The sequence below is a fragment of the Budorcas taxicolor genome, chromosome 9 (genome assembly GCF_023091745.1).
Source record: "Budorcas taxicolor isolate Tak-1 chromosome 9, Takin1.1, whole genome shotgun sequence".
NCBI lineage: Eukaryota > Metazoa > Chordata > Mammalia > Artiodactyla > Bovidae > Budorcas > Budorcas taxicolor.
In genome coordinates, this window is record NC_068918.1 from 4,758,621 (window position 1) to 4,783,124 (window position 24,504).

At 42.6% G+C, this 24,504-nt stretch overlaps 1 protein-coding gene across 1 annotated transcript in view; it reads left to right on the forward strand.

Annotated features, from left to right (window-relative positions):
• CD109 (CD109 molecule) overlaps positions 1 to 24,504 on the forward strand; it is a 137,265-nt gene that overhangs the window by 48,863 nt on the left and 63,898 nt on the right. The window contains exons 6-7 of the mRNA XM_052645780.1: positions 12,569 to 12,608; positions 15,599 to 15,683. Coding sequence (XP_052501740.1) covers positions 12,569 to 12,608; positions 15,599 to 15,683 — 125 coding nt within the window. The remainder of the gene's footprint in view (positions 1 to 12,568; positions 12,609 to 15,598; positions 15,684 to 24,504) is intronic.

The window sequence follows — 24,504 nt, forward strand, 5'->3', positions numbered from 1 at the left end:
ATGGGAATGGCTGGGACTTCCCTGGTGTTCCGCTGTGGCTAAGACTCCGTGCTCCCGATATAGGGGACCTGGGTTTGATTCCTGGTCAGGGAACTAGATCCCATGTTCTGCAGCTAAGACCTGGAGAAGCCAAATAGATAAATAAAAAATAAGTATTTAAAAAACCAGGGCTGGCTGGATGCAGTGGTGGGGTGGATGCCCACCTGTCTCACATGATTTTTGAGTCACACGTGTCACTTCCTCAGAAGTTGGGTTGTTTCCAAAAGATCTCAGATTCCGACCACTGCAGGCAGGGCTTTGTGCTTTGGATTGAGGGTTTGGGTCCAGGAGACTCATGTTGCAGCATATAGGTTGCCTGGTAGGGCCTATGTAATATCCATTAGTGTATTGATTGAGGATTAGCTTGCTGTCACCTAGCAGACTGTATAAACTTGATGTTATAAGCCATAAGATTAAATTTTTTTTTTAGTTCTTGATGTTAATTTCTTTTTTTTTAGAATTGCACCTCTTTTTTAAAAAATGGAAATAGAGCTGATGTACAATGCTGTGTTAATGTCAGGTGTTAGCACAGTGATTCAGCTATACACACCTATATCTATTCTTTTTTAGATTCTTTTTTATTATAGGTGATTACAATATATTGAATATAGTTCCCTGTTCTGTGCAGTAGGTCCTTGTTGCTTATCTATCATATATATAGTAGTGTATATCTGTTAACTCTGAAATAATTTTTCCACTGCCTCCTTCCCCTTTGGTAGCCGTAAGTTTGCTTTCTACGTCTGTGAATCTATAAGAAGATTAATTAATTAATTAATTAGGCTGCATTGGTTCTTCGTTGTTGCTCACAAGATCTTCATTGCTTCCTGTGGGATCTTTCGTTGCTGTGGATGGTGTTTGCAGAAAAGTTTATTGCAGGGCTCTAAGCCACTCCAGCTGGGTCTGTGAATTGGGGCGTTTCTTAAGGAAAAGAACAAAGAGGCTGAGATTAATGGTCATCTTGTGATGTTTCTTTATTTGCAGTTTTGAGGGTCAGGATGTCTCTGGTTTACCGTTCTCTGGCCCCGTGATCTGTGGTTCAGGCATCTGTGAGCTCATTTTGCCCCGGAGAAATAGCCTGAGTTTGTGTGTTAATGACGATGTCCACAACATCAGTTTTAGTACAGCAATGATGTTATCAACAACCACCATGATTTTAGTCATCTGACTCTGGTTGATTAGCCTTCAGCTAGCACAGGCTTGAGGTCTGAGGGGACAAAAAAGGGTGTAAGTTTTGGATAAAGGGTATAAGTTTTGGATAGAGGGATTAGTCATAAACTCAGTAAGGGAGCTCACTTCTTGCAGGACTGGGTTTCACACCCACAAGGCTCCTGCCCCACAGGGCCTGCTGCCAGCTTTGCAGCCTGTCCCCTAGCTCTCATCCTCGGTCCACCCCCATCCACCCCACTGGCCCTCTCTCAGCCCTGCAGTCACTCCACCTCCATCCAGTTGACACGTGGAATTTTAAGTTGTGAAGAGGCTTGCAAGTTCTCTGATCAAAATCCTCTACGTTATAGCTGAGGGAACTGGAATTTATAGTTAGAATGACTTGGCCACAGTCTCATGACTCCTCAGTCTAGAGTTTTTTGCATTCATTCTTTTTTAAAAAGGTTTATTTGTTTATTGACTACGCTGGGTCTTCATTGCTGCCCACGGGCTCTCCCTAATTGCAGAGGGAGGGGCTTCTCTCAGGCTGCAGTGGGTGGGCGTCTCATTGCCTGGCTTCTCCTGTGGCAGGGCACAGGCTCTAGGGCATGCGGGCTCAGTAGCTGTGGTGCACGGGCTTCGTTGCTCTGTGGCATGTGGGATCTTCCAGGATCAGGGATTGAACCTGTGTTCTCTGGGTTGGCAGGCGGATTCTTAACCACTAGACCACCAGGAAAGCCTGAGCTCTTTGCAATCTTAAATGAAGCTTTCCTTGGCTAAACTTCCCTGACCCTATCTGAAAGTAGGAACTGTGTCTTATCATGTTTAGATGTTTACTGACTTGTGTTTTTCCCCACCTAATATATACAACAGGAAATTTCTCTATTTTTAGCTTTATTCAGATCCCTACTAATATTCCTAATGATGATGATCTTGCTAAGTTGCTTCAGTCATGTCCGACTCTTTGCAACCCCATGGACTGTAGCCCGCCAGGCTCCTGTGTCCATGGAATTCTCCAGGCAAGAATACTGGAGTGGGTTGCCATGCCCTTCTCCAGGGGATCATCCTGACCCAGAGATCAAACCCATGTCTCTTATGTCTCCTGCATTGGCAGGCACGTTCTTTACCACTGGAGCCACCTGGGAAGACCTTAGCCTTAATTACCTACAGAACAGTAGTCATGTAATATCTTTTCTTTCCCCCTCTTTGATTTTTACCAGATAATTAGCAGAGAACTTAAAAAGCTAGTAAATGACAAAAGCATCAAGAGATGTATATTGTCTTTCTTAGAGAAATGACAGATATGCACACTGCCTGAAATGGTGGGAAATCCCACCACTTTCCTGGTTATTCTTTGGTGATAAAAGGTCCTGTCATTTTTGGTTACATGTATGCATTCAGTAATTAATATATCCAGCCCTCTTTTCTCACCTCGGGTCTTGTCTGCTCTGGCCTCCTGTCTCTCATTCATGAGGATACATTGCACTCCTGCAGGATTAAATCAGGTGGAGGGAAGAGAGGTGAGGGATAAAAAACTCATACGTGTAAGGGTGAGACATATGAATTTGCTAACGTTCAGTCTGTGTGCGTGTGCTTCTTAGTCACTTTAGTCCTGTCTGACTCTTTGTGACCCCATGGACTGTAGCCCACCAGGCTCTTCTGTCCATGGGATTCTCCAGGCAAGAATACTGGAGTGGGTTGCCATGCCCTCCTCCAGGGGATCTTCCCGACCCAAGGATCGAACCTGAGTCTCTTAGAGCTCCTGCATTGGCAGGTGGGTTCTTCATCACTAGCGTCACCTGGGCAGCCCAATATTTATTCTATAAAAAGTTTAATATGGTTTAAAGTACTAGTGTGGTCAGCTGGTATCAGAGCTTTCTGGGCTTGGCAGGCATTTAAAACGAACACCTTTTCTTCCTAGAGCTCTTTTGTGGGTTCTTTGGAGCATTACCCCCCTACCATTGCTGGGAGGGCTCTCATCCAAACTGTCTTCCGTGCTTTTGACTATCTCCTCCAGCTGGCTCTGTCCTAACAGCTACATCTTCAGCTCCTGGCTGTCTGCGGTACACCTCTGGCTGCATCTCCTGGGGTTGCCTTTAGGCCTCTGGAGGCTGGTTTTGATCAGGATAGAAGCAGCCTCATGCTGCTCTCCTTTTTTTGCACATTCAGTTCAGTTCAGTTGCTCAGTTGTGTCCGACTCTTTGCGACCTCATGGACTGCCTCATGCCAGGCCTCCCTGTCTATCAACAACTCCCGGAGCTTGCTCAAACTCATGTCTATTGAGTCAGTGATGCCATCCAACCATCTCATCCTCTGTCGTCCCCTTCTCCTCCCACCTTCAATCTTTCCCAGCATCAGGGTCTTTTCAAATGAGTCAGTTCAGTTGAGGGGAAAAGCTCCTGTTTTCTTTGGTCCCTGAAACTCAGCACAGCACCCTCTTCCAGCTCAGCCTTCTGTGCAGCGGGTCAGCGCAGTATTTTTCTTTCTAGGATTTTTGGGCATGTCAAGTGCCTGACCGCTGCGGCTTGAGGTCACTCCCAGGGGCAGGCATCCAGCTCTCTGGATTGTCCAACTGAAGCCCTTTTCCTTAGGCTTGAAGTGAGGGGCGAGCAATTCCCCCCTGATCCCTGGGGGTAGGGTGTGTGAGACTCCTAGCACCTCAGAAAGTTTCTCTTAAAATTCCTTTCAAGTTGATTTTCTTTTGGTGAAGAGCTGCAAAACCAGTTTTTGGAGCCCTCCTTTGCAAGTCCTGCCTGCTAGTCTTGCACATTCCTGGGCCTGGGAAGGTGGCTGTATTTGGCCTCTGCCGTCTTGGGGGGCAGAGCCAAAACTGAGTCTGAAATAGTTCCATTTTAGCAACCTGTTATATGTGGATGTAAAAGCTTTTAGTGCCTTTTTAATCTTTAAATAAAAATTAAATTCAGACACTGGAGATCAGTGCTAAAGCAGATTTTTGCAAGGTTAACATGTTCATAAATGAACATAAATGTGCAACAAAAAAGAGCCCATCCAATCCTTTAATTCTGTTTCTGGCATTTCTTTTTATTCCAGCAGTGAGTTGAAAGAAGCTGAGCCGCAGTTTTTAAAAATATACATCTTTAAGCACTCAGGTAGTGTGCCATATTTTTTGAGGTTTGTTAAAAAATAAAAGCCCTCTTATAGCAGTTGGATGGCTTCATGGTTAGAGAAGGGAAATCAGTAACTGGAATAGCAGGTCTTAGTAATTCATGTGTCTCCAATTTGCTCTGTAGTCATAGCAGAGTTTTTAGGAAGGTAGTAAAAATAGTCTGTTTTCTGTCTTTCCCCTTTCATTTGATTGATTTCCATAATATACACCATCACCATGAACTATTGATGTAGGGATAAAGGGATAAAGAATTCCAGAGATTACTTGAGAGTACCTCCGGGTTCTTCTTTTCCATTCTGCTTTAGAAATTGTTTAGAAATCAAACTGAGATGGGCTCACATGTAATACAGATGAACATGTGTGCTGAAGAGCGGGTTTCCTAAGGGAGTGCTTTCTCCCTGGAAACAGTGACCGTATTAAGGAAAGCAGAGCTCCGAAGACCTCAATGAGTTCTATTTTTTTCTTATTTTTCCTGGAAAGGTGTCTGCTTAGAAGATATGCTGCCCAAGTGTTTAAGCCTTCAGATCAGCTTGTCTCTCTGGTTGCTGGTAGAGTGAATGAGCACAAGCTGTTTCACGAACTAGAATAAATATTAAAAACTTATTTTGAAGCAGATTGTTGCTTTGAAGGGATTCTCAGGTGGTGCTAATGGTAAAGAACCCACCTGCCAATGCTGGAGACATGAGAGATGCGAGTTCGATCCCTGGGTTGGGAACATCCCCTGGAAGAGGTCACGGCAGTCTACTCCAGTATTGTTGCCTGAAGAATCCCATGGACAGAAAAGCCTGGTGGGCTACAGTCCACGGGGTCACAAAGAGTTGGACACAACTGCTTTGAAAGTGAAGGAGAGTTAAGTAAATGGAATTTTACCTCCTACAAAAGGTCTAGGATTGTTTTTTGCTTCATGTTTTTAGTTTGATTTAGTCAAATTTAGAAATAACAGAACAAAATGGAAATAAACTTTAGTTTTTAGACCAGAGGTCAGCAGCCCAACACCTGTTTCTATAAATAAAGTTTTATTGGCACACAGCCAGTCTCATTTGTTTGTGTTGCCTCTGGCTGTTTTGCATTGCACCAGTAGGGTTGAGAAGTTGTAAGAGGGACCATATGGCTTGCAAAGGCTAAAATATTTACTGCTTTGCCTTTTATAGAAAAAGTTTGCAAAAACATTTTCTGGACTAATGAAAGTGTTCCTGTTGGCATCTTTGTTACCTATAGCATAAATGGCTACTGATTCTCAGAATTATTATTCATTTAAAGTATATCAGCATCTTCTATATTCTTGATTGTATATTTTATAAAAATGTTTTATAAAAAAATACTAAACTTGTGAAAATTGGTATGGCCCGATTGCTAATGACCACATGTTGAGAATGCCAAAACTTATTTCTGCTTTTTAAACCCCTGGAACAGTAAAATAATTTCCTTCTAGATTTGCATGTCACATCTTATAAACATCCTGGGAAAACCTCATCTGGTACAAAGCACACTATCACCACTCAGTTACTAGATGATTTATTGATTTGTTGGAACAATTTAAATGACAATGGAAAGAAGCCTTTTTCTCCCACATTTTCTTCAGTTTTCTGTAATGACTGTTTTCTTCCACTCCCAGATGTTCATATTTCTTCCAAATGCAGTGCAGAGAGTTACGTTACTTCATGGGTCACTTGGCTGATGGCTGTGCCTCCTCAATGTGGTCTGAAGGCTCTGAATTTCTTGCAGGAGATGCTGTGAGATAACTGAGTCTAATCTGATGAGCCCCCTGTAAGAACCAGCTTGGGGACAAAAATCTATGTGTTCATTCATTAATATGTACATTCATTCAACAGACCTTGAAAGGATGCTGAATTAAGTGCAGTACCCGCAAAAGCTTCATAGTCTGTTCCAGGTTATTAACACAAAGCAGATGGTTATAGTATATTGAGTAAAGTGACTGAGTTATACACAGGATATTTGGGAGAGAAGGGCATCTAATCCAACATGGGGAGAGGCGATCAAGAAAAGCTCCCTGGTGGAGACTAACTCCAGATAAAGGAGCCCAGGACATTAAAAAAATTATTTATTTTATTTTTGGCTACACTGAGTCTTCATTGCTGAACACGGGCTTTGTCTAGTTTTGGGCAGCAGGGGCTACTCTGTACTTGGGGTGAGTGGGCTTCTTATTACAGTGGCTTCCCTTGTTGGGAAGCATGGGCCCTAGGGCACATGGGCCTCACTTTTTGTAGCATATGGGCTTAGTTGCCCCGAGGTATATGGAATCTTCCTGGATCAGGGATTGAACCAGTGTCCCCTGCATTATCAGACCAAGTTACCTGCCTCCTGAGAAATCTATATGCAGATCAAGAAGCAACAGTTAGAACTGGACATGGAACAATGGACTGGTTCAAAATTGGCAAAGGAGTATGTCAAGGCTGTATATTGTCACCCTGCTTATTTAACTTATATGCAGAGTACATCATGCGAAATGCCAGGTTGGATGAAGCATATGCTGGAATCAAGATTGCAAGGAGAAACATCAATAACCTCAGATATGCAGATGATACCACCTTATGGCAGAAAGTGAAGAAGAACTAAAGAGTCTCTTGATGAAGGTGAAAGAGGAGAGTGAAAAACCTGGCTTAAAGCTCAACAAGCTCGACATTCAAAAAACTAAAATTATGGCATCCGGTCCCATCACTTCATGGCAAATAAATAGGGAAACAATGGAAACAGTGAGAGACTTTACTTTTGGGGGCTCCAAAATCACTGCAGATGGTGACTGCAGCCATGAAATTAAAAGATGCTTGCTTCTTGGGAGAAAAGCTATGACCAACCCAGACAGCATATTAAAAAGCTGAGATATTACTTTGCTGACAAAGATCTGTCTAGTCAAAGCTGTGGTTTTTCCAGTAGTCATGTGTGGATGTGAGATTTAGACTATAAAGAAAGCTGAGCGCCAAAGAATTGATGCTTTTGAACTGTGGTGTTGGAGGAGACTCTTGAGAGTTCCTTGGACTGCAAGATCAAACCAGTCAATGGTTAAGGAAGTCAGTCCTTCATTGGAAGGACTGATGTTGAAGCTGAAACTCCAATACTTTGGCCACCTGATGCGAAGAACTGACTCATTGGAAAAGATTGAAGGCGGGAGGAGAAGGGGACGAGAAAGGATGAGATGGTTGGATGGCATCAATGACTTGATGGACATGAGTCTGAACAAGGCTTGGGGGTTGGTGAAGGACAGGGAAGCCTGGTGTGCTACAAGTCTATGGGATCGCAAAGAGTGGGACATGACTGAGTGACTGAACTGAACTGAACCCCTGCATTGGCAGGTGGATTCTTAACCACTGAACCACCAAGGAAACCCAGAAGTCCAGAACATTCTCTAGAACATTCAGGTGGAAGTGTCCAGAAGATGCATTTGAGTCTAAATCTCCAGCTTGAGATAAAGGTTTAGAAATGTTTACTGTAGAGATGGCAGTTAGCACCATGGGAGTTGATGAACTAACTTATGGGAAGAGCACGGGGCTCAGGATAGGAAGGACCAACGTTTCAAGATCAGAAAAGACCATTAAGGAAACAAAGAATGATTCAGAAACATACTCAAGAGTACCAGGAGAACAGAAGATGTAACAACGTCTATAGACAGAATGAAGGGGAGGAGACAGTAAACAGAGAGATGGAAAATCCAGGTATTGTCAGGGATGATTGGTAATGTAGGAGGCAGGAAGGGAGACTTCATTTCAGATGTAATCTAATGTAACCACTTGTGTTAAATAATTGCCTAAGTGTTGGTTTCAAGGCTGTTTAAAGGAGGCCCAAATAAATTAGTTAATTTTCTACATTTGTCAAAGCTAGCACTTTTATTCAATATAAAACATGTTATTTTGAGAACTTTTTTGTATCAGACACTCTTTTAAGTTGACGTGTCAAGGGATAAACTATGAAGGGTAAAAACATGATCCAGCATGGAGCTGGCCATGAGGGAACCTGCAGCAAGGGAAACCATGTACCTAAATATTCAGGATACGGGGCAAAAGGTGATGAAGAAGGGCTGAAGTACAAGGAGCCAGAGAGATTACTTTTATTTTAGTTTAATTTTTTTTGTTTCGTTTTCAAACTTTGAACTCTTTATTTATTTATTGTATTGGGGTGAAACCATTTACCTCAGGTTGGGACCTGAACCCACGTGGCTAGGACTTGAACCCAGCCAAAACCCTCGGTGACTGGCTTCAGGACCTAATGAAGCTCAGGTTCTTGATGTCTCATCACAGAAAGAATTCAGTGAGAGACAAAGTGATAGGTAAGAAGTGGATTTATTCAGATTCAGAGAGAAGCGCACTCCACGGACAGAGTGTGGGCCGTCACAGATGGTGAGTGCTGGCTGTGAAATGTGGGGTGGCTAGTTTTTACAGGATGAGTGATTTCGTATACTAATGAGTGGGAGGATTATTCCAGCTGGTTCTGGGAAGGGGTGGAGATTTCCAGGGACTGGGTCGCCGCCACGCCTTGGTCTTTTGACAGCGCCTTGGAACTGTCATAGTGCCTCTGGTTATGTGATTTAGCTTGCTGATTGAGGGTCAAGGTCTAATCGAAGTCGACTTGTCTGCCATCTTGGACTCATTTGATTTTAACCGGTTTATGTTGTGTCCTTGGGCTGTGTCATTCTTTCAAAAGCTGTGCCGGGCCCTTTTCCTCCTGTTACAGGGGTGTAGGCGGTTCACAATGTGTTGGTAGTTTCACGTGCACAGTGAAGGGATTCAGCCACACACACGTATGTATCTGTGTGTGTGTTGAGTCGCTTCAGTCATTTCCAACTGTGTGCTACCCCATGGACTTGCAGCTTCCCAGGCTCCTCTGTCCATGGGATTCTCCAGGCAAGAATACTGGAGTGGGTTGACACGTCCTCCTCCAGGGGATCTTCCCGACCCAGGGATTGAGCCTGCGTCTTTTATCCGTAACCTGCATTGGTAGGCGGGTTCTTTACCACTAGTGCCACCTGGGAAGCCCATGTGTTCATTCTCCCCTAAACTCTCCTACCATCCAGGCTGGCACATAACATTGAGTAAAGTTCCATGTGCTATACAATAGGTCTTTGTTGGTTATCCATTTTGAATATAGCAGTGTGTACATGACCTTCCCAAACTAACTATCCTTTCTCCCGGCAACCATGAGTGTGTTTTCTAAGTCTGTGAGTCTCCTTCTGTTTTGTAATAAGTTAGTTTATATCATTTCTTTTTAGATTCCACATATAAGGAATGTCATACAGTATTAAAGAGATCACTTTTAGATTGGGGATCCAGGGAAGCACGTACTATTTGGTCTAGCTCCTGGCAGGAGATTAGAGGTAGAAGTGTGTGTAAGTCAAGCATAGGGAGCTGAGAGCAGATCACAGTGCATGAAAGTCTGGGGTACTGTCTGCCTTGAAGAACTGCTCTGCACTGTGTCTGCTCCCTCCTGAGGTGGACCCTCTGATGCTGAGGGCTGTAGTCTACCTTTACAGAGCTTCATGCCGTGTTTTACGTGTGATACTCACTTGGCGTTTGCTGTATGAACGTAACTCGATCAGCAGACATCATCACTGTTAAATTGCTTGTTCACAGCCTTACCAGTCGTAAAGCAATAAGCACTTTAAAGACTAGAATTCTCACATTATCAGTGAAACAGGTATTACAGGCAGATTACTGTCTTGATTTGATTTTTGAGGCTAGCAAATCAGAACTTATAAGTGAATCAAAAACATGTGATTTATACCATTCCTATATGTGACATGAAAACACTTTAAGATAGAAGGGACAAATGTGAGATTCTTAAAGACTGATCAACACAGTTTCTTTGGGATCTACTTTAAGTGACAACATTGAAGCCAAGCTTTAGACAATTATTTTGTTGATGTGTAACTAGTTACATTTGTTTTATACTTTGAAATGAATTGTATCCTTTCAGGATTAAAAAATAATCGCTGGTGTGTACTTTATTTATTAAAACTTTATTTTTTATTGAGGTATAGTTGATTTATACTATATTAGTTTAGGAGGTGTAGAGTTACTGTAGATTAAACAAATAATGATTTTTAAAAAATGTTATTTATTTGTTTTGATAAATTTAGGGAATCAGAATTGTAACACATTTCTTTAGTGGAATTTCTTAGCTATTTTGAAGTGGTTCTGTTTAATGTGTTAACTATAGACCTGCCTCTTGAGAAATCTGTATGCAGGTCAGGAAGCAACAGTTAGAACTGGACATGGAACAACAGACTGGTTCCAAATAGGAAAAGGAGTATGTCAGGCTGTATATTGTCACTCTGCTTATTTAACTTCTATGCAGAGTACATCATGAGAAACGCTGGACTGGAAGAAACACAAGCTGGAATCAAGATTGCCGGGAGAAATATCAATAACCTCAGATATGCAGATGACACCACCCTTATGGCAGAAAGTGAAGAGGAACTAAAAAGCCTCTTGATGAAAGTGAAAGAGGAGAGTGAAAAAGTTGGCTTAAAGCTCAACATTCAAAAAACGAAGATCATGGCATCTGGTCCCATCACTTCATGGGAAATAGATGGGGAAACAGTGGAAACAGTGTCAGACTTTATTTTTTTGGGGCTCCAAAATCACTGCAGATGGTGACTGCAGCCATGAAATTAAAAGACGCTTACTCCTTGGAAGAAAAGTTGTGACCAACCTAGATAGCATATTCAAAAGCAGAGACATTACTTTGCCAACTAAGGGCTGTCTAGTCAAGGCTATGGTTTTTCCTGTGGTCATGTATGGATGTGAGAGTTGGACTGTGAAGAAAGCTGAGCGCTGAAGAATTGGTGCTTTTGAAATGTGGTGTTGGAGAAGACTCTTGAGAGTCCCTTGGACTGCAAGGAGATCCAACCAGTCCATTCTGAAGGAGATCAGCCCTGGGATTTCTGTGGAAGAAATGATGCTGAAGCTGAAACTCCAGTACTTTGGCCACCTCATTCGAAGAGTTGACTCATTGCAAAAGACTCTGATGCTGGGAGGGATTGGGGGCAGGAGGAGAAGGGGACGACAGAGGATGAGATGGCTGGATGGCATCACTGACACGATGGACGTGAGTGTGGGTGAACTCCTGGAGTTGGTGATGGACAGGGAGGCCTGGCGTGCTGCGATTCATGGGGTCGCAAAGAGTCGGACACGACTGAGCGACTGAACTGAACTGATGATTAGGAATGGACAGATAGAAACATGAGGAGTTGGGAAAAAAGGATATTTCTAGGCCACACGTTTTCTTTTTTGTTATTATTGTTTACTTTGGGGAGAAAGCTCTCTCTGTTTAAAAAAAAAGGTTTTTTTTAAACTTTCACTTTGTGTTGGGGTATAACTGATTAACAATGTTGTGATAGTTTCAGGTGGACAGGAAAGGGTATCCATTCTCCCCCAAATTCCGCTCCCATCCAGGCTGCTGCATAGGACTGAGCAGAGTTCTAAGTGCTGTACAGTAGGTCCTTGTTATCCATTTTAAATGTAGCGGTGTGTGCATGGCTGTCCTAAACTCCCTAACTATCCCTTCTGCCCATCCCCCAAACCCTGCAACTAGAAGTTCCTCATCTAAGTCTGTGAGTCTGTTTCTGGCTTGTAAATAAGTTCTTTTGTACCATGTCTTTATAGATTCCACAAATAAGGGATGTTACATGATATTTCTCCTTCTATGACAGGTCACATGTTTTCTTATTGATCTTGGAAAAAGAAATGAAATCTGTTAAAATAGGGAAGAGTATATTGACTTAAGGATTATAGTAGACAATACTTCAAGCAATTAGGAGGATAAAGGGTGTTGGTCCATGATGATTTTATATCCTCGACTGTTTTACATATTTGAATAGTGTGTAATTTTATCTTCTTCGTCGGTTAGCTTTGATAGGGATATACAAACCAAATTTGAAGTAGTTTTTTATTAGTTTGCCATGCTTCATAAATTCATAAATTATCTGATTTAATTTTGTTCTAATTTCACAAATAAGGAAAGTCAGGTTAAGCAGTTTGTTTCAATGACCTGCAGTGAATTAAAGAGACAGGTCACCTTTTCATATTAGTGAATTGTTAAGAAAAACTCATGAAATTCACAGACTTCATGTTGCAGGTGATTAAAAATAAAATTTTGTAAAGTTGAAATAAATTGTTTTGTTCATCAAATAATTATAAATGTTATTTAAAGTTTTTTCTAAATATTTTTGTGAGGTGAGTAAACAGATGAAGTAATTAAATAGAAACTCATTTATTTTCTTGTCTTTTTTTTTCTTTCTCCCAATAGGACCAGACATATTATCAATCATTTCAGGTTTCAGAATATGGTAAGAATTCTTTAACTTATTTTGAAGGAATACACGTTTGTTCCTTTCCATAGGGAAAAGAGAAATTTCTAAGAGGTGTATTATTTAAAGTAAAAACCCCAATGGAGGTAAAATCCTGGTATTTCTATAGGTCTGAACATTTTTTCTCTGTAAAAGATCATTACAAAGAGTGAAGTGGGAATAAGGTTGCCTGTAGTCCCATGATTTTACTCTTTTTCTTATGCACAGTTATTCTGTTTTTATATTTTGCTCTGATCATAACATATTAAAAATTTTTTTTTAAAGCATAACCTCAGTGATTTCCTGATTTTCCCATTTTTCACTTGGTCAACACTAGTAAAGACTGGGTTTAACTTGGGTAAATCCTCTTCCTGCAGGTGCCACTTTTGTAATATCGTAGTTGGAAGTCAGTGTAAACCATGTGGGACCCACCGTTTTTTTGTTGGTGCATGGAGAGGAAGGAAGGCTGAGAGTGAATGCGTAGAATCCCAGTATTAGTTATACTTTGAACAACTATTCTGAGGCTGTACACAAGCTCTTCTGTCTTGTGTTGTTTTTTGAGAGAGTGTCTCATTCAGGCGTTGGTAACTCTGGAAAGTCACCTACGTGCGCGTTTGTGGCTCCAGTCCACGTGCCTCTCACAGCATTGTCACAGCTCAGTTTCATGGCCAGCTGGAATGGGGAGCACAAAGCTTTTTCCTGTAGATGGCCAGATAGGAAAACTTGATGTTCTGTGGCTCTCATGGCTCCGTCTTAACTACTCAACTTTGCCATCGTAGCACACAGCAGCTGTAGACAATATGTAAGTGAAAGTGGCTGTGATCCAGTACAGTTTTATTTATGGACTTGGAAATTTCGATTTCACATGATTTCACATGTTACGAAATACATGATTTGTATTTCTTATGATTTTTTATGATTTCTTATAATTTTTTTCCCCAACCAATTAGAAACGCACAAACCATTCTTAGCTCTTGCTGGTCTTTGTTTACTGACCTCTGATCTGGAACTGTTTTGTCCAGTTCAGGGTTCAGTCAGCACATTAAATACTTGAAATGTGGCTGATCCATACGGAGATGTGCTCTCAGCATGTATAATACCCTATTTTGAAGATGGTATAAATAAAGAAAAATAGCTCATTAATAATTAAATTATTTATATTGATTACATGTTGCAATGATATTTTGGATATATGAGGTTATATAAAATGTTACAAAAATTAATTTCACCTGATTTTTTTTTTCCCTTTTTAAATGTGGCTGCTGGACATATGAAATGACACCACGTGGCTCACATTTTGTTTCTTTTGGACAGCCCTGATCTCGAGGAATAAGTCAGAGGTGGCTGTGACTCTCATAGGCTGTTCATATGTCACGTAGGAGTGGTGGTGGGTGGTTGTGTTGTTGAAGGAAGTATGTCGTGGAGGCAGAATTGATCGCCAACCTGTGATATCTGAGGAGGGGACATTCTGATTTCCTTGTTCTGAGGAAATTCCACCCCTGAGTGGCCCCAACTTTTGTGCTGGTGCAGAGTCCTGGACTGGTCTTGGTCTTGGAGTGTCCGGGCCCTCCAGGGTCTTTCACCTGGAGCTGGAGGCTCTCCTGTTCTGCTGATTCCTCAGTTGTCTTGTTTCGTCTCTTTTACTAATTGTTATGAGATGAATCTATTTCATTGGTCAGTGAAGTTAAGAGAATTATTTCTATAGATTTGTTTAGGTTGGTAGGAAATATTTTCTTTTAACTCCAGTGAAGTGCTTTGTATTAAATAATATTCAGTTCAGTTCAGTTCAGTTCAGTCGCTCAGTCGTGTCCGACTCTGCGACCCCATGAATCGCAGCACGCCAGGCCTCCCCAGTATTACTGTTTATGAAATATTTCACAGCTTAATATATTTGTTGTTGTTGTTGTTCAGTCACTACGTCATGTCCGACTCTGTGACCCCATGAACTGCGGCACACCAGGCTTCCCTGTCCTTTACAATCTCCTAGGGTTTGCTCAAACTCATGTCCATTGAGTTGGTGATGCCATCCAACCAGATTGCATTAAATAATATTACTGTTTATAAAATATTTCATAGCTCAATTATATAAAGCCAGCCAAAGGTTTCTTATTTTGGGATTACCTTTAGGAACCAGTACCTGTTGCACAAGAAAAGCATCATCACTTGTAGGCATGTCTTAGTAATTAACTAGAAATCCTAGTACACAACTTTCTCTTCATGGCATTCCATTGGGTTAGACTGTCACCACATTTGCCTTTGATGGTCTCAAAGGGTGCAGATTCTCTGTGAATGCATGTATGTCAGCATGCAGAAGGAGAGTCTTAGGGCCTCAGGATGTGCTTTTAGAAACCAAATTGGAACAAAGTCCTCAGAAGTAGCTGTTTATCACATAATATGGAAATATTTTAAGAAGTAGGAAGTGCACACTAATGGGTGACAGTTGAATGAAAACGCTGGGCCTTCTAGCACTCAGATGGCTTTGCCTCTAGGGTTCTGGATGCAATTTGTTTATTTTTAGTTTAACTTTTTCTGTTAAACTTTTTATTTTGTATTCGAGTATAGTCGATGAACAATGTGATAGTTTCAGGTGAACAGGGAAGGGACTCAGCCATACATGTACATGTATCCGTTCTCCCCCAAAGTCCTTCCTACCCAGGCTTCCATATAACATTGAGAAGAGTTTGCTGTGCTGTGCAGTGTGTCCCTGTTAGTTATCTGGATACAGCTTAAATTCTGCCGGTGGGAGGCTTCACAGACATGAGTGTCCACAGCAGCCCTGCCCTTTCGGTGTCTCGTCACCAGCCTTATGGGGTTTCACATTTTGAGTGGAGTGAAGTACTTTCATCTGTGTGTTAACGTGTATTTGGAGGCTAACGAATTTAAGTTTAAATAATACCAACTCCTTTAGGACAGTTCTATTCTCTAGTTTGTTAAACTGTAAAATGAGAGGAAAACAGACTGTTTAAAATATTCTTGCTTTTCTTTTCCAGTATTACCAAAGTTTGAAGTTGCTTTGCAGACACCATTATATTGTTCTTTAAATTCTAAGAGTTTAAATGGTACCGTCACAGCAAAGTAAGTATCATATTGCTTTTTCTGACTGTAAGCTGTTGTGAAACTGCATGACAGAGAACTCATTATATACCCCAGAACATGAGCGCAACATGTTGCTTGTTAAAATACCTCAATGGACAGGAAGCAAGTGTCTATAATAAATTATTAGGCATGGAACATGTCTGCACAGGTCTTTGCAGCCATTTCTCTGCTTCTAAGCTGATCCAATCGTAAAATATTCCCCATAGGCTAGTGTCTTTCCAAGACTAGTCAAGAGATTTACCTTATAGATTCTGCAGGATTGGAAAAAAAAAAAGCTTTATCTTTATTTATTCCTCATTCAGCCTACATGGGTTAAGGCAGCTTACTCTTTTAAATGCTAGTTATTTTCTCTGTCCATAATGGATGTTGAGACTTCGGGGAGGGGTTTGGTTCCCTTGGGGCTTCCCTGGTGTCTCAGATGGTAAAGAATTTGCCTGCAATGTGGAAGACCTGGGTTTTATCCCTGGGTCAGGAAGATCCCCTGGAGAAGGGAATGGTTACTGACTCCAGTTTCTTGCCTAGAGAATTCCATGGACAGAGGAACCTAGTGGGCTACAGTCCATGCAGTCTCAAAGAGTCAGCCGTGACTGAGCGACTAACACTTTTATTGTTTTCACTTGGTTCCCTTATTGCAATTGGCAGATGAATCAGTAGTTCGCATTCATCATCCATTTCAGCATGTGTACACAGAGACTTCCAACCCCCCACTGGGTAACTTCTGTGGCTTTCATGATTTCATAATTTTGATCCACTGGCTTGAAGAGCACAGCATTTTGTTTTGCTGAGGCAAAAAACATACTCGGATTTCCAAGCCAGTGACTCTTGAAAGTATAGGGTGAACTTGCCCTCAAGCAAATCCAACACTGATTACTTGTAGCATTTAAAAATTTTAATTTTTAAAATTTTAAAAAATTTTAGTTAAAAATTTTTTTGTCCCTCCCCATTTCCCAGGGTTTCAAGGACTTGGCTGGGGTGACACCTGTGACATGGGTCCCTCCTTGGCTACCTGTCAGTGGGCTGGAGTTGCCTTGGGTGGCTAAGGCCTCCTCGGGAGCGCAGCCTGTGGGCTGGGGTCCCACCTGATCCTCCGAGGACCTGGGACCTGATGGAGCATTGCAGTACCCTTACCTGTTCAGTTGTCCCTCCTCTGTGTCACTTGCATCTCCTCTCCCAGACCAGAGGGCGGTCCCAGTAAACCTCAGCAGACTCCTGGTGACCTCTGCAGCTCTTTTGGAGAAGTACTTGCTTTTCCTTCCCAAGGAAGGCTGTGCCGTGCAGCATTTATTTGGTGTGAGTGTGTTAGTTGCTCAGTCATGTCTGGCTCTTTGTGGCCCCATGCACTGTGGCCTGCTAGGCCCCTCTGTCCATGGAATTCTCCTGGCAATAATAGTGGACTGGGTTGCTATTCCCTTATTCAGGGGATCTTCCTGACCCAGGGATCGAACCTCGGTCTCCTGGATTGGAGTCAGATTCAATACCCTCTGAGCCACCAGGGTTTACCTTTATTTATTTCATTTTTGATTGTGTTGAGTCTTTGTTGCTACAAGGGGTCTTTCTCTAGTTGTGGCGAGCAGGGGCTACTCTTCATTGCGGTATGTGGGCTTCTCACTGTGGTGGCCTTTCGTTACCGAGCACAGGCTCTAGGCATGTGGGCTTCAGTACTTGCAGCACACAGCTCAGTAGTTGTGGTACACTTTTGCCTGTGGGATCTTCCTGGACTGGGGATCGAACCTGTGTCCCCTGCATTGACAGGCAGATTCTTATCCACCAGACCACCAGGGAAGTCCTAGCATTTATTTTTGACGTGTAGTGTCTGTTTCTCAGGTTTGTGAAATTTATTTAGTTTCAGAATTTATTTGTAATAGCTGGTAACAACTATACCCCATGTCACCGCTGTTTCCTCATAATATTCCTCTCTTGTTGAGGGTCCATGGCAGTAGCAAGCGTGGGCAGTGAGTTCACATACCAAAAGGTCTGAGGACTCCTGTTTTAGATTCTTCTTGCAAACAAATCATGTGAATCCATGTGATATAAAGGCAAAAATGTGTCTATGATTTGTATACCAAGCTAGTTCAACTAAGACGTAGCTTCCAATGTGAATGTGGGTACTGTGGCTGGATTTATGGTTTAGAAAACACATAAATGCCTGCTTTTTCGTATTGTTATCCTGCTCTTGATCTTAGCTGCAGGTCAAGCATTCTGTCTGGGTTTTATTTGGAATTCTTTGACTAACACATATAAAACGTAGTGACTGCAAATCCGCATAAACCATCTGTGTGCACATGGATGAAGTGGAAAGTGGATATCTTCTTCTTTTCTGTTTTTAGTTTTCAGGCATGTGCCAGGGATTTAAGCACAACTAGTTAAAACAGTGGTTCTTAAACTCTGGTAACTGTCTAGAAAATTTATTATACACTTTTCAGGGAGGGTGAATCTCTTGAAGCCACAACACTGACAGCCTCTACCTCATGCCGAGCAAAGCCTTGGGGAGCTCCCGGCACAGAGGCCTTTCTGTCCCCTATTTCTTGTGGACAAGATTCCAGCCTCCGTGACCTTTCCTGAGTTCCAGAGGGCAGACTTTGGGGGACTTCCCTGGTGGTCCAGTGGTTAAGAAGCTGCCTGCTAATATAGGGGACATGGGTTTGATTCCTGGTCTGGGAAGATTCCACATGCCACGGGCAACTAAGCTCAGTCCCCACAGCTACTGAGAGCCTGTGAGCTGCAAGTGCTGAAGCCCTTGTGCTCCGGAGTCCGTACTCTGTGCCAAGAGAAGCCACCCAAGCAAGAAACCTGCACCCTGCATCCAGAGATTAGTCCCCACACAGAGCAACTAGAAAGCCTGGGTGGAACTACAGAGACCCAGGGCAGCCGAAAATAAATAAATACAAGGGCAGGTGGGAATTTACCATCTGAGCCACCAGGGAAGCCTGACTGTATGACTGCTTCCTATTCACCAGGGAGAGGGGGCCGCTTTCTTGAGGCGCCAGCCTACTGTGTTCCCCTTTTGTCTGGCAAAGAGGTAAAGCCACTCTTTCCTTTTCCTCCGTACTCTGTCTCCATATTTCTGTTTGACACTTTTGCACAGAGAGCCAAGATTTTGGCGGCATGTTCCTTCAGTGCAGGGATCTTCTGATGTCAGGTGATGATGGGCGGATTGTGACCTTACCTGGAATGAAGAGTGCGTCCTCAAGTAGTTAACACCTTCCATTTGGTGGGGGTGCTACAGAAAGAGCTCAAAGACCCTGCTCTGTGTATCCCTTGAGGCGGAACCAGGACCCTGCCCGAGGCTGCACTGTTGTTTCCTGACTGCACCTCCCTTGTCTCTCTACCCTCTCCCTCCCCTGATTAACAGCTGCTTGATCCTGTCCTTTGGAAGTCAGGAAAAGGGACACAGAAAGGTTTTTGTGCCCAGGAGCCCCACAGGGTTCCGTTTGGTTTCAATTGCATTCTGTCTAAAAAAACAGTGTACCTACCCTGATTAAAAAGTGCTTTATTCTTAAAGAAGACTAACCATCATCCGAGCCTTCGGTGAATTGTAATGTGTTTGCAGTAGTGAAATTGATCTCTGATCACAGATCACCGCAACAAATATAATAGTGAAGAAAAAGCTTGAAAGAGAAAGTGTTAGTTGCTCAGTCATATCCAGCTCTTTGTGACCCCATGGACTGTAGCCCACCAGGCTCCTCTGTCTGTGGAATTTTTCAGGCAAGAAGAGTGGGTAGCCATTCCCTTTTCCAGGGGATCTTCCTGACCCAGGGGTTGAACTCAGGTCTCCTGCATTACAGGCACATTCTTTACCATCTGGGCCACCAGGGAAGCCCTTGCTTATTGCGAGATTTTCACTAAACTTCGATTAGTAAAAAACACAGTATCTGTGCACTTCACAGTAAGCAAAGCACAGTAAAATGAGGTCTGCCTGTAGTCCATTCCAAGGATTTGCTTCCTATTACCCCTCCTTCCTTCAGGCTTCAGTTGCCTAGAGGTATCCATAGTGGGGGCCAAGGAAGGCAGTCTGCCCCAGGGCAGCTCAGATCTTACGTGTGAATTCAAATGGGTGGCTCCTAAGATGGCTGAGGAGGCCCTTTGCCTGAGGTCTGTGGATAAATGGTCCTTTTCTACCCCAGCGTTCTTGAGTTCTCAGGCTACCAGTGTGTCTCAGGAGGGTCTGCTGTTACTCAGATTGTGTATATGATTTGCAACTTCGCAACAGATTCAGGAAATCTTTTGACTAGCAAGGTGTTTTACCAGTCTCTCAAAATTGGCATAGACCTAATCTAAAAATACTGTGTCCTAAAGGAGATGGAGGTGATGACGGCGCAGTGACCATCACCCTGTGTCAATTGAGAACCATCTCTCCTTCCTTCAGGCTCATCCTTCCAGTTTGCCTTGGATTGGGTCTCTGCTGGGAGAGCCCTGGCCCACTCTCCTTCTCACCTGTGTCTGAATTCTTCCATTTGGTATCTTTAACCTTCTGCTGTTTGGTGGCATCTTCACTCTGTGTTTAAACATTTCTGTCATAGAGGGAAACAAACCCTCCCTGATTATCCTGTCTTCTCCTAGCTGCTGCCCCATCTCTCACCTCTTTGCAGAGTTCCAGCTGCCTGTTTCTGCTTCTTCACATGCGGCTTGTTCTTCAGTCCCCTGCCTTCTGCTTTTCTCCTTCACCATGGATTAACACCGCTTTCACTACGGCACAAAGCCCTCCTTCTTGCCTTACCTTGTGGCTGCTTTCTTAGGCGGTTTCAAATTTTTGCCCCCCCTTGCAGCACTGGACATTGCTGTCCTCTCATTTCCTTTTTGGCTTTTCTCCTTTTGCTTTGGTTACTCCTTTGAGACTCTTTGCAGACAATATCCACATTGTAAACATTCTTATTCCTTAGAGCCCCATCTTTGGCTCTCTTTTTTTTTACGCATTTAATCAGAGTTTTCTTCTCCATGGCCAGAGCTTCTGCTACTGTTTATAATTTGATGAAACCTGAATCCATACCGGGCTTCCCTGGTAGCTCAGTGATAAAGAATATGCCTGCTAATGCAGGAGATGCAGGTTGGATACCCAAGCCAGGAAGAACCCCTGGAGAAGGAAATGGCAACTCCCTCCAGTATTCTCGCCTGGGAAATCCCATGGACAGGGCAGCCTGGCGGGCTCCAGTCCGTGGGATCCCAGAGTCCAACACGACTAAACAGCGACGACAACGACAAAATCCGTCTCTCCAGCCTACCTTTCCAGCTTGACGGTCAGATCCTTATGTCTCGCTGCTCTCTGGACATTGTCCACTGGATGTCCCACAGATACTTGAAACAGGTTGTCTTCCCCAGCCCTGGTTCTCTGCATCCTTCCCTTGGTGGACTGCACCTCCCTCTCTCTAGCTGCCCAGGTCAGCTGTACTCTTCCGACTCCCTCAGTTCCCACAGCCAGTCAGCATCCCGTGCTGGTGGTTCTGTCTCCTTGTGAAAGTCGCTCGGTCACGTCCGACTCTTTGCGACCCCGTGGACTATACAGTCCATGGAATTCTCCAGGCCGGAGTCCTGGAGTGGGTAGCCTTTCCCTTCTCCAGGGCGTCTTCCCAACCCGGGGATCGAACCCAGGTCTCCTGCGTTGCAGGCAGATTCTTTACCAGCTGAGCCACAGGGGAAGCCCTCTCTCTCCTTAGTCTCTCTCAAGTAATCCATCCCCTTTTCTCCACTGGCACTTCCTTCATTCAGGCCAACGTCCTCTTTCTTTCTAGAACTACTGTTATAGTTTCTTAAAAGTGTTTCCTGTCTCCGTTTTTTGCGACGTTTAGTTTTCTCTACTTTGCATCCAGGCTTATTTCCTCTTCTTTTCCTTCTCTCTTTCTCTTCCTCCTCTTCTCCCCGACAATCCCTACCTCTTCTGCGTTCTTTTTTGACTAACAAGACAAAGCTAATTCTGTTGACCTTTTGCATGAAAGTTTTCAGACCACTGCCTGAGGGTGAAGTTCAGAATTTTTAGTGTTGCTTGCAGTTCAGTTCAGTTCAGTCACTCAGTCGTGTCCGACTCTCTGCAACCCCGTGCACTGCAGCACGCCAGGCCTCCCTGTCCATCATCAACTCCTGGAGTTTACCCAAACTCATGTCCATTGAGTTGGTGACCCCATCCAACCATCTCATCCTCCGTCATCCCCTTCTCCTCCTGCCTTCAGTCTTTCCCAGCATCAGGGTCTTTTCCACTGAGTCAGCTCTTCCCATCAGGTGGCCAAAGTATTGGAGTTTCAGCTTCAACATCAGTCCTTCCGTGAACACCCAGGACTGATCTCATTTAGGATGGACTGGTTGGATCTCCTTGCAGTCCAAGGGGCTCTCAAGAGTCTTCTCCAACACCACAGTTCAAAAGCATCAGTTCTTCGGCACTCAGCCTTCTTCACAGTCCAACTCACATCCATACATGACCACTGGAAAAACCATAGCCTTGACTAGACGGACCTTTGTTGGCAAAGTAATGTCTCTGCTTTTTATTATGCTGTCTAGGTTGGTCATAACTTTCCTTCCAAGGAGTAAGCGTTGTTTAATTTCATGGCTGCAGTCACCATCTGCAGTGATTTTGGAGCCCCCCAAAAAATAAAGTCAGCCACTGTTTCCACTGCTTCCCCATCTATTTCCCATGAAGTGATGGGACCGGATGCCATGATCTTAGTTTTCTGAATGTTGAGCTTTAAGCCAACTTCTTCACTCTCTTCTAGTGTTTCCTACTGAAATCTTTTCTAGTTTCAAGTGTTTTGAAACATCTCACCCAGCCCCTCATCTCCCCTCCCGAAGTCTCCTCCCCAATTTTACCTGTGTGTCCAAGAATGCACAGTGCTTTTTCTGACCAAGACGCCTTTACATAGGCAATTTCAGTGTGTGGCTTTAGCCCCTAAGCGTCTATCCTTGGGTCACGTGGCTAGATCACCTCTTTGAGGGTGGGTCTGTGTCGTGGTTACTACTGCACAGTGCCAGTCATGGAGTGGACTTCCAGTAAATGCCTACTGAAAGAATAAACAGATAAAACAATGTGACTCCTGAGATTTCAGTTTCAAGCTGTGTGGAGCACAGCAGAGGCCTCTAGACCTAACCAAAAGCCTCTTCTTTTGAGTGAACTAAATTAAGGTGTATGGGCGATAGTTTTGGTTTTGTCACCGAATTAGGGAGTAAAGAGCAGGACTTGAAATCCAGTTGTCTCTTGTGTGTTCTTTGAAAGATGAGTTCTGTTGTCTTACCGCTAGGAGAGTTGTTATTAAGTTATAGATATGATTTTAAATATTTCATATTAGCTTATAGTCATCTCTATGAGTGGATGATAACAATTTTGGTTACTTTTGCTAGTAGCCATCTGTCCCATCAAAGTATAGTTGATGTGCAGAGGGTTACTGGAAATTTCTTGGAGAAGAAGGTTAACACTCTCTTTTAGTTTAAAATTTTTTAGCTGAGATGAATAAAAACCTGCATTTGTTTATTAGCTTTGCTGTGAACATCTGCTCACTATTCCTATGTCATTAAAATAAATAATAGATTCTTTCTCCTCATCATAGTAGGTTTAAGAGGATTGTAAAGAAAATAACATGGCATACATCTAGTTACTTCCATAATCCTTGTAGACAGTAGAACTCAAAAATATTATTTTTATAATCTAAGGCTTATTAAAATGTAATTATTATTTGATAAGTTGAGACATTTGTATCCTGGAAATGACATGGAAAAAATGGTGGGGAGAAATATGAATTGTAATCATAGGTTCACTTTTTTTAGGTATTATTTTGTAAACCTATTGTGCTATAGTTGTTTTCTGGAAAAAAAAAATCCTTGTTTGGTTAATGATATCCTAGAATATCTTGAACTTACTTTTTAAAAGTTGTTGAACTGTTATGTTTTTAATGATTAGTTTATTCCCCAAAGTATCTAGATTCTGTTTAGCACAATAAATCAGCTTGGGACTTGAAAAGCTAAATCCATGTCACATTTAAATAAAAATTAAGAGTATTTGTGTCTGAGAATACTTTAAATAATGTATGAATTCTCAGCTCCCTGTTCTATCATGTGATATAACTTTTAAAATATGATGTTCTGGTGTTCTAGTTATGCATTTATTTAATTTTTAACAAGATACATGCAGAGTTAGGTTTTACAAACTGTTTTGAATGTATGAATTTGATGCTGACATTGCTATCTGAGGGTTTCCACTAGCTTTATTGTTTTTGTTTGGAAGGGTGGTACATTTGAAGATGGACTGCTTTATTTTTTTAAATTTTGGAATATGATATATTTTATTACCAGTTTTTGAGTTGAGTTGATCCAGACAAGGGGATGTTTTCTGTGATCCAGATGAAGGATTCAGGAAGCAGGAGTTAACAGTCACGTTTTTAGAGTGCAAAATAAAATTAGCTTTCATGTTTGGCTGAGCATTTCATAATAGAAATGGAAGGAACCCAGGAAATGCATTTATGGAAGGCTTTCTGACAATAAAATGATTTACCAAAGACTGCCTCTCCTTTACATGGAGAGACTTTCCCATCATGAGAGAGGATACAGTTAAAAAGTAGAATGCAAATCAGCAAGAGAGATATCTCTTGACTCAAGAAGATAATTTTGGTCGTATGGATAAAAAAAATTGTTCTTATTTTAAATTTCCTTTCAAAAAGTGAATTTTCAATAGCTATGAGCGCATTTGGTGCCCTGTGTTGGTCTAACAAACCCTGATGGTTAATATTGAAACATGTAGGAATGGGCCACAGTGAAATGCAATCTCAGCTAACATTTTAAAATGTTCAAAAGTTATAGAGTCTCCTGGGCATGCAGTTAATGGGGC